This window comes from Drosophila arizonae, chromosome 5 (assembly GCF_054131065.1).
Source record: "Drosophila arizonae isolate 15081-1271.41 chromosome 5, UAZ_ARI_1.0, whole genome shotgun sequence".
NCBI classification, from domain to species: domain Eukaryota; kingdom Metazoa; phylum Arthropoda; class Insecta; order Diptera; family Drosophilidae; genus Drosophila; species Drosophila arizonae.
In genome coordinates, this window is record NC_142925.1 from 11882253 (window position 1) to 11898901 (window position 16649).

The 16649-nt window shown below is 39.5% G+C and overlaps 3 protein-coding genes across 14 annotated transcripts; 1 reads left to right on the forward strand and 2 right to left on the reverse strand.

The window, feature by feature from the left end:
- Positions 1–490: 490 nt before the first annotated feature.
- Positions 491–4539, reverse strand: Lst (Limostatin). The gene is made up of 2 exons (XM_018010283.2): positions 4228–4539; positions 491–1381 (listed from the first exon to the last, which is right to left on the reverse strand). The coding sequence occupies exons 1-2, from the start codon at positions 4246–4248 to the stop codon at positions 914–916; spliced, it is 489 nt and encodes a 162-aa protein (XP_017865772.1). The 5' UTR covers positions 4249–4539; the 3' UTR covers positions 491–913.
- A 3335-nt stretch (positions 4540–7874) lies between these two features.
- Positions 7875–14539, forward strand: Cdk4 (Cyclin-dependent kinase 4). 12 transcript variants are annotated; one of them, XM_089470150.1, is made up of 7 exons: positions 7875–8012; positions 9527–9675; positions 11661–11826; positions 13191–13326; positions 13380–13708; positions 13777–13912; positions 13975–14539. In XM_089470150.1, exons 2-7 carry the CDS (start codon positions 9573–9575, stop codon positions 14056–14058), a joined length of 954 nt encoding a protein of 317 aa, XP_089326276.1. In that variant the 5' UTR covers positions 7875–8012; positions 9527–9572; the 3' UTR covers positions 14059–14539. The 12 variants fall into 12 exon arrangements, with proteins under 12 accessions (XP_089326276.1, XP_017865767.1, XP_089326268.1 ...); XM_018010278.2 differs by lacking the exon at positions 7875–8012 and adding an exon at positions 8034–8083; XM_089470142.1 differs by lacking the exon at positions 7875–8012 and adding an exon at positions 8037–8357.
- Positions 14540–14792: 253 nt separating this feature from the next.
- Dolk (Dolichol kinase) lies at positions 14793–16592 on the reverse strand. The gene is made up of 4 exons (XM_018010269.2): positions 16439–16592; positions 15730–16369; positions 15170–15656; positions 14793–15111 (listed from the first exon to the last, which is right to left on the reverse strand). Exons 1-4 carry the CDS (start codon positions 16459–16461, stop codon positions 14894–14896), a joined length of 1368 nt encoding a protein of 455 aa, XP_017865758.1. The 5' UTR covers positions 16462–16592; the 3' UTR covers positions 14793–14893.
- Positions 16593–16649: the final 57 nt, after the last annotated feature.

Genomic DNA, 16649 nt, shown 5'->3' on the forward strand with positions numbered 1-16649 from the left:
TAATACACTCGTGCCTCTTATGAAATATATACTTAAAATTTTATGGTTATAGCTGCTGTGGCTTACGAAATCTCTACATACATTTAGATAAACAGTTAGATTGACGGATATATATATATACATATGTGGATGTGCTTCATCCTTTTCAGTAATATATGTATATTAATTATGGTGTCGGCCACGCCTTCTTCTGCCTTGATCTCACATTGATATTGGCTTTAAAGTATACACAAATGTCCTTTGTGAGTTCAGTCGAAATTCCTATGAAAAGAAATACTTAGGAATGAAGCATTGCTTCGTAATTTCTATTTCCAAAATTCATAAATTATTTGTCTACAACCAACTTGAGTTATATTCTAGACATCAGCCATATAAAATACAATTTTGTTTATCGAACATTCTCGTATTTCCTGTCTTGACTCTATAAATAAATAAATGAGTATATAAAAAACTAATTAAAATAGATTTGAAGTAGAAAAAGTCTTGAATATCTTGTTTAACTTTTGTTAGCTTTAATTGCAACAAATTGTGTAAAAATCAGTTAACAAATATAACATAGATGGGTATTAATTTAGGGTATACGATTACTTAACATACTTGGGTTGGGGAGGGAATGTGCAAATGTGTGGATGTGAGGGCGATTATATAATTATAATGTGTATCATAGAGTATGGATTACAGATATTCGATATTCAGATATTCGATTGTCGATTCGGGTTGAGTGCAGTGCGTTGTGCGTTGATTCGACTCGACTTAAGGCTAAAACACAATAATTAAAAGCTAAGTGCTAGAGAGGACCCTGTAGAAGACCAGTGACAGCCATAGCCATTGCTGTTGATTGCGCATGGTTGTTGATTAGATTAGATTAGATTAGATTAGATTTAATTTCAGCGGATTCCCAGAGGTTTGAGGACTAGACGCGCTTGTAGTTCTTGTAGTAGTTGCGGCGCTGCGCCTCATCGCTGCGTCTCCTGGCTGCGATCTCCTTCTTCTTGATCTCGCGCTGCTGGTAGACGAAGAGCGGCCGGAAGACGATGGCGCGACGCTTGCGGTCCCGACGACGACTCTTGGGCTGATCGGCAGCTGCCAGCTGCTGCTCATCCGCCTTCAGCTCGGGCTCTGGCTGCAGCTCCACTGAGCGCTGCGGCCGATTCCTGAACAGATTCGTCTTGGCCGAGTCGTGGGCGTAGAGCGTGCTCAGGAAGTCAAAGTAGGGCTTATTGCGCAGACTGTCTGGCTGGGCCAGCGGCGAGTTGTAGCTGAACTGGTTGGGTGTCTCGATGTCCAGCAGCGCATGGGGTCCCTCCTGTAGCTGTTGCGGATTTTGGGGCATCGCTGACGATAGGCAAACAATGCCCAATGCCACGGCCAGGGTGTAAAACTGCGGAAACAAAATAAAACAAAGCAAAACATGACGAAAATCAGTAAAAACAAAAGCAAGAGAAGGTGTGAATATAACTTGGAGGCCACGAATCGGTAGCCAGCTGTAGATAGGCGATAGCAATAGCCAGTTGCCCGTAGATAGTTAGGTAGAGAGTTACGTTCTGCAAACTGCTAGAACCTGTCAAGCATATGCTTCGAATTAGCATACAATAATTAATTTAATTTAAACTAACAAATATCGGTGATATAATCGCAATCAGAGTTAATTTATGTTTGCACGTAATATATTCATGATCACGAGAGAGTGTAAGACTCGATTGGCTCTATGATTATCCCACTGGATGCTAATTACATATGGTAATACAGATGCCAACCCAACCCAACCCAACCCTTAAATCCATAATTGAATATGCTGCGCCCTTGACTAAGCCAGAACCGGATGCATGTTTTGGGTAGACAGTGGAAACACTATCTCTATATATATATGTAGTATATAGTGTGTATATATGTGCATTTAGACACATAGACAGGCTTTAATTTATGTATCACAATTCGATTTTGGTGTGTTAATGAAATTAGTCTTATTCTTAGAGGACAAATTAAAGACTAAACAAAAATCAAAACCGGATGATATCTATCTTAAAGTCAAACCAGATTTCGGCGTAGGTGAATGAGCTGGTAGACGTTCAATGACAGCTCAGCTGGAGGCTAATCCAGCTAGCATATATATCGTATATATGTCTATATAATTTATCTCTTACTTGCTAAGTTTCACTGCTAAAATTAAATTAACTCCTTTCTACGCATGTTATTTGGCTTAAGCAAAACATCAGATAAATATATATGTATTCATATACACACATACATATATATGGTTTTATGATTCACGATCGGAGATCTGCATAAATTTCTGCATTGATAATAGCAAAGTTCGAGCCGCGGACATAGACAAATGTTTATTTCTTTCGGCTAATTATGTAAATTTTTACAGGCTGAACCACTTTAATTAATTGACTTCGTATGATATATGTTAGCGGTTAAGCCAAAATAAAACTAAATGAAAAAACAAAATAACTCTCAGCAAAATACCGAGAAATAAAATAAATAACGTATCTGTATCTTTGTATCTGTATCTGTATCTGAATCTTAGTCTCTGTAACCGGTTGCGCTTTAGTGGCTCAGGGCTAACCCATAAGATGTATAGCACTTGTTTATTTTTTATCTCTCTGTATATGGTGTGAATACCCTGTGTCCAAAAGCTGCCCCAAGAATGGGTATAATAAGGAAGCACTTAGTCAGCGCCAAAGCTAGCGCCAGTCATAACTGATTTTATAGAGTAAATATTATGCTAATATATGCACGTATACATATATTAGGCGGGCTTGACGAGGTCTAGACAGGTGAGAGAGAAGATAGCTAGACAGATGGAGAAAGAGATAGACATAGAGGAGAGAGAGAGAGACTTACAGACAAGGAATTAGAGCGAATTCGAAATTGAGAAGGAGATGGTGGGATAGAAATAAAGAACAGGTCAAAGAGAGAGGGACTTTAAATAGATCGAGAGAGAGATATTTAAGGAAAGCAAGATCTTGGGAGAAACAGAGACAGATTGACAAACATATAGATATTTATAGAACAAAAAGAGATGCAGAATGGAGTATTCAGAGAATGAAAAAGAGGTATGGAGATACTGATAGAGAGTAAAGACCGATATTCAGAGATTAAACATAAGAAATAAATTGTATTGAACAAGAAAATCAGTAAGAGATATTGAGAGAATGAAAAAGAGGTATGGAGATATTGATAGAGAGTAAAGACCGATATTCAGAGATTAAACATAAGAAATAAATTGTATTCAACAAGAAAATCAGTAATAGATAATAATAAGTGAGAAAAGGAAAAAGAGCCCGATAGAAAAAGCGAGAGACGGTTTTCTGAAAGAACCAAATTTGCTTATGCGTAATTAATATTCAGATATATCTGTTACCAGTTCTCTTTATAAAATAAGCCTAAATATTTATTTATCATATGAATAAAAAACCTGAATATATTATTGTTATAGCCTGGGCTATAGCCTGAACGTTTGGAGCAATAATGATTTCAAATTTAATATGCAATTTATAGCATCAACAAAATTATTGAAATATTTAAATGTTTTTACGTTTTAATAATAAAGTCAATAACTCCTACTGAATATTTGAAACGTATATCCCTTTTATGAAATACAATGTGAATATCGATCGATATATGCCCTAAAAAAATAAAGTTCAAGGCTGAAATATGTTGCCCAAGTTTCGCATTCTACTTCAATGTTTTCTAATTAAATTTAAAGTAAACTCAAGCCTCGCTTATTTTTATGCTTTAAGCAAAATTCTCTTAGCAAATCGAATCGCTGCCGCAACTAATTTTATGAGCTATGCTTGGACTTTGACTTCCTCATGAAGTGCATAGAGTGGTCTATTAGTAACTCGACTGTATTACAGATTTGTGCAGCAATAAAAAATTAACTGGTTCAGAAACAAGAATAACTTAAGTAAAAATGTTTTTTTGGCCTTGTGCAAAAGACTTGAAAAATATATTTCAAAAAATATTTAAAAAATATATATAAAACAATAAAATGCATAAAGTCGTTGGGTTAAGCTTTTTTAATTAAGAAATATATGTATGCAAATACATACATATGTACTTATATTTTGCAATTAATTTTTATTTACTTTTTAATGCAATTTTTATTGGCGAAAATTCGAAAATTTCGAAAGGCTAATGAAACGCGTTTGCCGTTACTCAGATCTCAAATCTCGAATGTAATCAGATAAATAATCGTAAATTCGCTGCAATACTCACTTGTTGGCTTAACGAGCACATGTTCTGTTTTTTATAATTGTATATATTTTTAATATTATTTTGATTTTGATTTCGAGTCTTTTATCCTTAACACACTCGAAAATGTTGTTTCAATTGCGCACACGCGATTTTCGCTTCAATTTCTTTTCACAATCGTCTAATGATAATTTATTTAATCTGTCTGCGCCTCCGTCTGTCTGTCTGTCTTATCACATATATTGAGAGCGCGATATTCGATTAGTATTTGTATTTGTATTTGCTTGATGTTGTCGCCGCTAAGCGTGCGTCTTAACTGTTCAGAATATTTGTCACAAATTCACTTTTATATATGGCCAACAGCCTCCGCCTGCCGCCCTCGCTCAGCGCAGCGCAGCGATGTTAGCCACGTTAAGATACAGCCGAACGGGTTTCAGCTGGCTGTGGTTGTTGCTGCTGTTGTTGTTGTTGTTGTCGTTGTCGCTTTGGCTGCTGGTGTGAAGTGCTGTCGATGTCACGAAGCAGCCAAGGCGCTGCTCGCCGAGCGGGAGACAGGGACTCGCAAGTGGACTGTGTCCAGTGCACCACTTGAAGGCTCTCCCACTTCATGGCTCTCGCCGCGAAACTTGTCCAAAAACTCGATTTCAGTTTGTCTCTGTTTTCGGTTGGGTCACGACAAATTGGCTGCCTCGGGGGCGGAGGCTGCGCGCACTTTCCTAGTTATCATCGTGCTGCGCCTCTTGCGGCTGCTATTAAGCTCTTGTGCGCGTATGAAGAGGAAACGGCAAACAAAAACAGATTTATTATTATTATAGTACGGACGTTCGCTGAGAAATGGGGATATTAGCTATGACAAGCAGCGGCCTCAGGTTACATACAATATCTTTATACACAAATATTATTGTTAGGCATTAGTAAGAGAAGTCTAAATATATCATGACAGTATTATTCATAAGTATTAGTAAGAGCAGCCTGAGTACAGTATGTTTTTAGACTTCTCCTACTAATATTTAACAATAACAAAAATATTCGTATATGCATATATTAACTCAGAGATATCTACTCCCATTGAAGTAGCGCCATCTGTGTGAACCTTTCAGGGGTCAACTGTGTGTTGATCAAATTTCTATATAATCATTGGGTTGGTATTGAACTATTTGAAATATTTATGTATTATGTAAGCAATTTAAATCTAATCAATATGACCACGCTATATGTCTGTTTAGGAAAGAGACACTGAGATGGAAAGGCAGGGGTAAAAAGAAAGACGAAGAATTCACGCCTGACCTTACATAATTCAGTTTAGACTTTTATCTCTATCTATAGATATTATAAACAGACAATTTTCTTCAGATTTATAAACTCTTTTTACTCATTATAAACTACTTTAAAAAAAAACTCCATACTTAGGAGTAGAATGATCTCTTTTCAATATTAGATTTCATTATAGTCGATCTATCCTTAAGTAATATTATTATTTAACTATTCCTGTATGGAAACTTTTAGAGCCTTTCACAATTTTTATATCTATTGATTTCTGAGAATCTCTTGACTAGCATTGCATGTCATAAAAGTGCCCCATCCCAAGTGTATATAAACTTCGTTTTGGGTCATATATTAATTTCTATTTACATTCGATTGCTGTTTGTTTCGGAACAAAATGTTTGCCTTTCGCATTACGTTCAATTAAATCTTTCCATGACGCAGGTACTAATCAAAGCAAAGCAAATCAAAGCAAATCAAATCAAAGCAGAACAAATTTATGACTCTCTTTGACGCAAAGGATTAGGGCGTGTTATGGCGTGGGCGTGGCGCTTAAAAACAATACGGAAACAGGCAGTCGTGCCGGCTGAGATCTCGGAGCTGTCGCTGCTAATCGGATAGCAAATCGGAAGCCCGAATTTTAATAACCTGTCGTAGCTCATTAGGCAAATGATCTGAGCCAAGCTGATCCGCTTGATGACGCACAGTCGGAAAAGTGTCAACACGGCTGCGCCGCTCTTGAAAATGTGATCTCAGGTGTGGCGAAGGTTAAGCAACTCAGCAAAGATACCAAAATTTGGGACAGTTGACAGTGGCCAGCGATGCAGCAGAGCGAGCCAAAGCAAACGCCAATTGAAATGAGCTCGAATTGGAATTGGAATTGGAATTGGAATAACTCCAAGTGGATTATCTACACGTGATTTATGATTCCGCATCAAATCAATCTCAAAACTAAAACGAAGCTGTCAACGCCCGTGCTCAAATGCCAGTAAACAAATGGTGTTTTTTATGCATTTTTATTTTGTTCAATAAATTTAGTTTAATTTAATTGATTTTTAATTAATTTCAGCTGAGAGCCGGTTTTGCGAAATCTTCACATACAAATGTCAAAGATTAGCACCCAGAGATGAGCAACAACAGGAGAATACCCTGTAAATAGTGCACTGTTTGCCTGTCACTCGCCTACAGGGTGTTTACTCATTAAAATTCTTGTTAACTGGCAAGGAAATTAGCACAATTAGATGAGCAATTGCATTTGGGATGACATTTCGATTGAATCATCTTTATTTCCACCCAACTAATTGATAGAAATATGGGCTGGACCCCCTGATGCTTATAGCCCAGTAGCTTCCGTATAAAAGGTGCTAAACGGATATCAATGTGATTGTGAGTGTGAGTGTGAGTATAAATGTGAATGTGAGCGTGAGTGTGAGTTGGGGTTGGAGTGATTGGTACTGCGGTTTGGGCAGTAACTGGCACCGCCCGACGGGCTAAACATTTTCTTTTCACTGGGTCCACTGGGAATCACGAGGTGATTCATGTTGATCCATACACTTGAACCCATTTGTCCGGTTGGCTAAAGTTGAGCTAGGGCAAGGCGAGAGCCAATCCAGTTGTTTGCTTTCGCCACTCAGCCAATCACCAAATAGATGGCAGTAGTGCTTTGGCTTAGGTATGTCAGTTTTATTGACTGTTTCACTTGACGTGTCGAGGTCTGTTTATTTTTTGCAGCGTACGTCACTCCAGATCGTTCAATTATCACAATTATCACACGTCACAATGGCTTGGTGGATGGAAATTTAAGACTATTGTGCCTAATTAAAAACATGTTGCCATTCCATTAGCCAGCCTGCTAATAAATCATCTATACCGTCAATCATTTCCTAAATTCAATTAAGGACTAGATTAGCATGTCGTTGACGGCATCAGTTTTATGGTTTAAATTACGCGGTCTTCTGCCAAATAGGTGGCAGCGCTGCGTAGAGTTGAGGTTGGAGCAAAACGGGAAGGCAACAGCTTGAAGTTGGCTGCGCGCAATTGCGTACATGTTCGATGTTGGATGGTAACAGCTGCGGACACGTTTGACGCCAGCTGCACAGCTTCAATCGAACTGGTATGAAGTTGGCTGTGCACAGCTTTGAGTTGGTTTGCTGTTAGCTGTCCGCACATTTTCAAAAGATGGGAAATTTTCTTGAGAGTCAATATTTTATTTTATTTGAAAGATAATAATTAATTTCTACAAAGTTTTCTTGAATTTCAGCATATATTATAAACCAAATAAACTAAATTTTTACAATTTAAAATTTACAAATTTTTATTAATATAATAATAAATGATAACAAACACACTATTATTTAATATTCACAACAATATATTTTAGTATTAGATTTCAATTAATAAAATTAAATTGTTGTAATAATAAAAAAGGTACCAATACTTGGTACAAGAGTACCGAAACCGGCATGAAAATTTCCCACTCGCTACTGTTATGTTAAAATTGCTAAGAGTGTGATAACAGAGAAGATCTCTTAATGGCACCGAATATCGTAAGTCCCTGTTAGTATTAATTGAGTTCTTTTTTTTCGTTTGTGTGCTTATTCACTTTGTTACAAAAATTGTTAGTGTCCAAATCTTTATTTTTATTTAAAAAATACACACTGTTTAATACAGGTGGAGGTGCCGGTATTTCTCACTTGTGGATTAATCGTGATCGTTCGCCATCAACTGGGGTTTTTCTGTTATTTCGCGTTACTGCGTGCAAAGTGGTAACATTTTTACTTCGTAGAAAAATTCATTTTACTGATCGGTGCGGCGTCAGTGTTTGCGGTGTGCGTGAGTGTACATACATACAAGCATTCAGCATACATACATGCACATGCATGCATAAGTACGTATGTATGTATGTATAAATGTAGAATTATAGCATGTTCTGTGAGTTGTGCTGCTGCTGCTGCTATTATTCGGTCTTGACAAACACAAAACACACTTTAATATTTAACTAATATTAATAACTCGCACACACGTAATCGCAACACCAACTCGTCTGGGCATATTGCTTATTTCACTTCAATATGCTATCCACAATTTGCAATTGGCGAATTCGCTAAGGATCAGAGCTCACACATTTGTACATACATACATACATACATATGCATAAACGTGTATGCTCAATTTGATCTGACTATGATTTTGATTACTGTTTACTGCAATCGTTTTACAATTTCCTCTTCTACCACACGCATGCTGCTGCTCTGCAGCACGTTTTATGGCAAAGGGTATGAGCGCTTCGTTCGCATCTCATGAAACAGCACCGAAATTTTTAGCTATAATAATTTTTTTTTTTAATTTTATTTTGTTGCTCTTCGTTTGGATTGCTCTCTTGTTACTGTTGTCGTTGTCGCTGTTGCCGTCGTTGATTTTGTTATTATTATATATGTATGTACATATGTATGTGTGTGCGTGTGTTTGTTGTTACTGTTGCTTTCGGTTGCGATTAGAATTAATTGACAAATGGCAAAAAAAACACAAAAAGAGAGCGAAAATGTTGCTTTTGTGCTCTTGCGCATGCAGCAAAAGCAATAAAAACAAAATCAAAAGCAAGCCACAAAGGAACGGCAATAACAGTTGGCATTGGTAACTGGCAAGCGGCGAATAAGCGAATATATTATAAATACATGTTCAAACAGAACAGAACTAAATAGCAATCATCATAGCCTACGCACAGGTCGTTGACCGACGACAACAACAACAACCCGCAGCAACAAGTTATAAAAATAAAAACTATAAAGTCAAAAGAGAATAGTGTCAAGCCAGAAGCAAAAATAGGCATAGAGAGCTACATAATATCTATAACATATCGCGCAAGCGAAATTCACACCTGTTACACGCGCAGCAGGCTTAGTTATGTTATGTTAACAGCCTGTTAACCCTGCAGTGACCCTGGGCACTGTTAACAGCCGCTGCAAACTGATCTCGACATTTACCCTTGCACTCATGTTAACCCTTGGGTGGCTCCCTCTGAAATTAACCTTTTTTTGTATCTCCCTTATATATATTGCAGAATTGCATTCTATTCACAAATAAGTCTAAGACAATATAAATCTCAAATGGCGTCTGTATCACAAAGCAAACGACAAAAAATGTCCGAGCCACAATGTGAGGAGGATAGTGTACCGTTAAACTATAAGGAATTGGATATTATTGGCACAGGTATGTTTTTACTGATATTAAGAAAAAATTACGAATTTAAGTCATTCGATAAAATATTTTGTAAAATTTGAAACAAATTACAAATAAGCTTTGATTATATGTATTTGAGCTTGATTGAATGTAGGGAATGTACTTCATGCGTGTTAGCCTAACAAAAACTTGTTATTCACTTGAGAACCCGTATCGAATGCATTGAGAAGGGGAAATACTGGATTCCCAACTACACAAACCCCTTCCAAGTTAGGAAAAATAGGGGTTTACAAATACTGTTGCATACTTTCAGGTCGACCAACCCACTTGCATTTCGGTCTGAAAAGAAACTGAAAAATAAATATTGAATTTAGTGCACCAGGTGCAACGGCCAGATAAGAATTAAATAAACAAGCCAAAATTTTATTGCCTCATTTATCTTTTATGTTTTGTTTCTTCTTTATTTAAACAAAATCTGAACATAAATCAATTACGTCACAGAGGTTGGGTTGAGTGTTAAGAGAGCTGGGATTAGAGCTTGTTAATGATGCTTATTATTATCAAAATATATGTATTTTTTATATTTTTGTTGCTAAGGGGCGTGTAGAACGACTCCCCAAAAGGCGTGGCAACAATGGGTTAAGCGCACAACTTTCACATTAAATGGCTCTTGCAAAAGCAGATCGAGTTACATTTTAAGCGATTTCGGGAAGATAGTTAAGTAAGTGCTGCTTTAACCCCCTCCCTCGGCATCCTGCCCCCTGACAATCCCCTCTCCCCTCTTGCTCGACACAAAAAAACAAGTTAAACTTATTTCGTAAAGACACTGGAAACAAAGTTATGCCCGTGCTTTTGTTGCTTCATTTTGTCATGCTGCCTTTTCGCATTTATTCAATTATTGCTCGCTTGCTTTACGTTTTTGGGTTTCGGCTATTGCTTGTCATTGTTGTTATTGTTGTGTTTGGCTTTGGTTTTGTGCACAAATGTGACAATTGACAGAGAAGGCAGATGACTAAAACAAGTCGGCGAAAAATAGTCGAGTGAGTTTTTGCTGTTATTGTTGTTATTTAGTTTGTTTCCCCGTTCCCAGTTCTCCGTTCCCTTGTTTTGTTTTGCATTATTGTCATACTTTCCCATTGTACTGCATTGTTGTGTGCCGAGTGTGAACCTGGCCTTGTACTTGACTTTTGCAGCCGGCAGTAGTCGGCGAAATATGTGTGCGCGAGTCATCGTATCCAAATCGAAGACATGCGGAACATATCGAAAGCGAATGTCAACCAAAATAGAAGAACTCCCACGCCTCATGCCAATTGCTTTCCGTGCGCTCTCCCCTATTTCTCTTTCTCTATATCTTTCACTGTCTGAGTTGGCTGGCCCACCCGGTCATAAATTTCCGGTGACAAAATGAGTCTTCATCTGATTCGATTCTTATTCCACATTCCTGCATCGCGCTCTTTCTCTCTATCTTTTCATCACTCTCTCTATGTTATGCTCTCACTGCTGTTACCGCTCTCCCACGCTCTCGCTCGTTTTCGGCTACGCAGATATCTTCAAAAAATCAGCCGGTTTACTTATCAACACAGCTGACGGCATGTTTTTAGTGTATTTTGTTATTGTTTTTTTTTTCTTTCGCCTTTTGCTTTTTGCTTTAGGTTCTGGGTCTGGGCTTTGGGGCTGGCATTTGCAATGTACGTATTTGTGTGCGAAATTTCTAGTTCATAGCATTGGCAAAAAAAAGAAAAGAAAAATATATATGTATATACATACATATGTATATATACCTACATACATATACATATATAACTAAATTCACTTGTTCTTATCTCCCTGCTCTGCTTGTCTGTCCATTTCGTTCCTTTGCGTTTTGCAATTTATTTTTATGGCTTTTCCTTGACAGAAAGAAGCCTGAGCTAATGCATGTGAGGCGTGAACGTGTGTTTGACCTATTTACTGTTAGCACGCCAATACATGAGCATTCGTTCACATTAACATTAACATTTACATTATCTTTACAGGCGCCTATGGCACCGTTTATCGGGCACGCGACAATCTAACAGGCAAATTCGTGGCCATCAAGAAGGTGCGCATAACACTCACGGAAAACGGAGTGAGTGCATCGACGCTGCGAGAGATTTCACTGCTCAAGCAGCTAAACACATACGATCATGCGAACATTGTCAAGTGAGTAACTGCACACACATTATTATGTGTGTATGTTATCTGGGTGGCGCCCACTATTTGTTCACTAATTTAAAAAAAGTCGTTACGTTGAGCGCTGCGAACAGATTAACAAGCAATGACAATGACAATGGCTGTGTGTGTGTTTGTTTTCTACGGTTATTAACAACTTTCTTGTGTTTGTCTTTTTGCTTTACTGCCTGCTTCTCCTCAACTGACCTACAGCAGTCGCTAAAGCATGCGAAACTGTAACGGTCACAGCCAAAGAGGTTCATTACACCCCCAATACAAGAGCATGCACTCACACTCCAACAAGCGCCCATTAGTACAGTGACATGTGTATGTTAATAAAGCAAACGTCAACCAAGTGGCGCCTGCTTGCCCTGCGATGCTGATAACGACGTCGCAAATGTTATTTGCAACAATATTAGCAACAGCAACGGTTACAGTAGCAGCAGCACCAGCACCAGCTAATCTATTGCCTTGGTAAAGTGCACCTGAAAGCAATTTAGCCCCCTGAAGAGGCAGCTTTGTTTACAAGTAAACTTAACTTATGTATGTCAACATGTTGCGAAAATACTCTCTTTAGTACGCATCACTCTAGCGGCGGCGGCATATACAAATCACACTCAAACTCGCTCAGTACTAAAAAATGTCGGCGGACTCGCTCAACCAGCTCAGTGTATCTGCTTGTACCGCTCGACTCTCATCTACGGTATTACGATCAAGAGCAATTGAGTGGAGAGAAATGTTATGATTTATTTAACAGCGGTATGAATAGCTGTTAGTGCCAAAGAGCGCAGACAGCAGAGAGTTAGCGCTGCTGCTCTTTGAATAGATTAAGCGTTTTATTTATTATTAAAGAATTAAAAGCAATTAATTCGGTACATACAAATTTTATTAGTAATGCGAAAATTTTAAATGGAAAATATTAAAAAATTAAAATTATATTACCTACAAAATAATGTTTTTAAAAATTTGTAAATTTATAAGTAAACGTGTACAAATTTCGCATTCAAATTAACAGCGCTGCAAAACGTTAGCTAACAGAATGTTAGCATGAGATTCTCCATGCTGAGCCTGGGGCAGTGCTGTTATGCACTCTTCGTGCCCCAGCGTACGTGCTCTTGATCGAAAACTGTAGAGTTTTTTTTTATAAATTATATGAGTGGAGTGATTTTTGTAGTACACCAAATGTCCGCAGCATGCTAATGGCGTGTTGCACACCAGGTCGCCCTCCAAGAGAGCTCAGACCTACTCAACTGAAAAATTCTCCAGCACACACACATTTCACATTTATAATTTCCCCGCTCTACACTCTACAAATGCACACATTGACATGCTATAATTTGCTCCCCATTCGACAGACTGTTCGAAGTATGCCAGTTTTTGGAACGTGATGGCAAATTGTTGATTCTGCTTATTTTTGAGCACTTGGAACAGGATCTATCCGACTTGATCGAAGCATTGCCACCATGCGGCATGTCGCCCCTAAACGTCCAGGTAGACTATATTTTGCATATTTGAAAATTGTTATAAATGCATATCGATTTCAGCGCTTGGCTCGAGAGCTATTAACCGGAGTGGACTTTCTGCATGCCCATCGCATCATTCATCGCGATTTGAAACCCCAAAATCTGCTCGTTTCGTCGCAGGGCCATTTGAAAATAGCCGACTTCGGCTTGGCCAAGACGTATGGCGCGGACATGAAACTCACCTCCGTGGTGGTTACCCTGTGGTACAGGGCGCCCGAGGTGCTGCTCGCCCAGGGCTACAACAGCACCGTCGACATCTGGAGCGCAGCTTGCATCATCTTTGAGATGATTAAGTGTAAGCCGCTCTTCCCGGGCAACTCTGAGAAGGATCAGCTGGATCGCATCTTCCAGTGGGTTTTGCCCCCAGTTGAATGTCACCTCAATTGCCTATTGATTTGTATCTCTCTTACTATTGCAGGTTGACTGGCCGTCCAACGGAGCAGGAGTGGCCAAAGAGCATCTCCATTACCAGGGAACATTTTCCAGATCGCGCTCGCAAGCGACCCTCAGACTTCTGCCCGGGCCTATGCGAATTCACTGATGATTTGTTGAATGTAAGCACTTGTATACCTTACATGTATTATATGTTGACTAATATCTCTCGATTCCGCCTCAGCAAATGCTCGCGTATGACCTGCATCAGCGTCCCTCTGCGTTGGAGTGCTTGAACCACGCCTACTTCAAGAAGGAGCCACTATAAAGGGTATATCATGGCCCACAAATCCAAGCGAAATGCTGCAATGTTCCTTTCTATTATATATATATAATTTTGTAGATATATATATATATATGCACAGATATATATATATATATATCTATTTTATGTGGTATCTATCCTTATACATATATGTATATATTGTTAGTTGTAAAGATAACTGCTGTAAAACGGAACTCGAGAATTGCGGGATCCGTTCTAAAATGTGATACATCAAGTTCAGGACTAGAGACATGCTCAGGCATAATCCTATATATATAATTATTATATATACCCCATATAAATAAATAATTATATTCAAAATTGCGCTGTTCGTAATAATTGTACAATTTACCACAATATATACATACTTATATTTTATATATATTTTTATACATATACACAACAATTTTTTGTAACCTTAATATTTTTGTTGTAAGCGCTTGAGAATAATGCATTTAATAAACAATTTAAACTCAAATGTAAATGAAGCGCTCATTTGACTACAGTCTTCCACTTATCATGCCCTCGCTTTTAACAGAGGATAAGTGCTCTCTCATTATAAGAGCTGCAATGTTAGTTTCAGTGCTGTAAAGCGACAAAAGTCAGCACTGCTAATTACGATATTTAATTTAACAGTGATCGTAGGTGAGATCATTATAAGAGCTAATGCGCTCTCTGACAGCATTTGCTGTTGGCTAACAGTTCATTGTGAGTGTATGAGTTGAACCAGGGCTGCATAGCTTAAAAAATGTATTTTATAAAAATATTGTTCGAATTTCTTTGGCTGCGCTGGAATGTTTACAATTCATACAATTTGGTAAATATCACACTTTCAGACTTAGGCTAGGCCAACAATTATATAAAATATCAATGGCAGCACCAGATTGTCCACCTGGTCGGTAAGTGCCTCAACTAAAGCTGCATTAAGTGTGGCAAAAATCGTGGCGAACCATTTCGCCTGGGTCATGACGAGGACGCCGCTCAGCTGCAGCAGCCCGACGGACAGCAGGATGGACAGCACAAAGGCAACAGTGCCCTCCAGGGAACGATTAGAGTCTGCAATGAAATTCTATAAGAAACTGTAAATAAATATATAAATATGTGATATACGCACTCCTCCACTTGTTGCGTCCATATTTGGAGCCCAGCACGCTGGCCGCTGTGTCGCCCACGCCCACTGTCAGGATGCCGGAGAGGAGCAGCAGCAGCAACTGACTGTCCTTGCCGACCCGCAAACAGGGACAGGGCGTCAGCCAAATGGGCAGAGCGCAGCCAATTAGCAGGCAGAAAGGCGTCAGCGCTAGGCCTCCTGCGTCCTTCTCATCCTTGAAGGAGTCGAAGGCTTGCGTCAGCGTCGCTGCAAACGGCGATATCTGCAGCAGCCTCAGCAGCTCCAGCACCACAAATATGGCCAACGCAACGCCCGTGGCCAGGTAGAGCAGAGTACACTGATAGATCAGGCCAGGCACAAAGACCAGCAGTATAAGCAGATGGAAGACCTTGCGAACGCGTGTGCTCGCCCGAGTGGAGCTCTTTAGCTGCCAGCTAACGGCACCGCAGGTGACGGCGACGAGCAGCAGATCACTCAGGATAATGAGAAGCTATGTAAGAGTGAGACGGAGATAGAGATATAGAACACTTTTATCTACTGTCCTCTAGACAAGTCGGACTCACTCGCAGTGGATCCTTCAATAGGAATTCCAGCAGGGCAATCAGAGGAAGAGGGCGTGTCACCGGCGCACAGGTCACAGCCAGGAGCAGCAGGACCATCAGCATGTAGAAGGGCAGCGGCTTGCGCAGAAATCTCACCAAGTGCAATGCCACACAGACCAGGAGCAGGCAGAGCAGAGCACTTGTCATTATGGCATTTAGCTGATTAAAATCCGTCGAGGGCAGCGTCCAAAGCCGACAAATGGCATTCAGGACGAAGAGCAAAACGCCCTGCACCATAATGGCAGCTTCCCCGAAGGTAAATGTCCTGGGCAAGCCACGGAATACTTTCACATACACAAAGTGATAGATGGAGGTAATAAGGAGTCCAGTGGGTAGAGCAAATGGCCAGCTTCGGTCCACACATAGACTGCTCACAATGCCTGGCAACAGGTGGTTCAATATAAATTGAATAGAGGTTGCCGCCTTAACGTACGAGGTGAGAAGAAACGTAAGTGTCCTGAGGCACATTCCAATTGCGGCCGCAATCAGAAGCCGATGCACTGCGTCCGTGGCGCCGCATTCCGGCTGTGCGTGCAAATAACTGGTGACTAGTGCGGCGGGCAACAACAAACATAGCCAGCCGCCTGCCGAAGCCGAGTGCCTACGACATGACAACAATAATTTACGAATAAATGAGAAAAGAAAAAAACAAAAATATAGCTCTGTTTACCTGGGCAAAAGTCGCTCGCACATCTTTTCTGTTATGCAGCACTTAAAGTGGTGGTGAGTAGTTTAGTAATCCAACTATCGATAACAACGTTGCTCCTCAGCTGTTAAATTTAACAGCGGAGCAGTGTGGTGGCTGGCTGATAGTCAGTGGGAAGTATCGATAGAGAGCAGATATCGACGTTGCTTGAGTGTAAACATTATAAATTATAAAT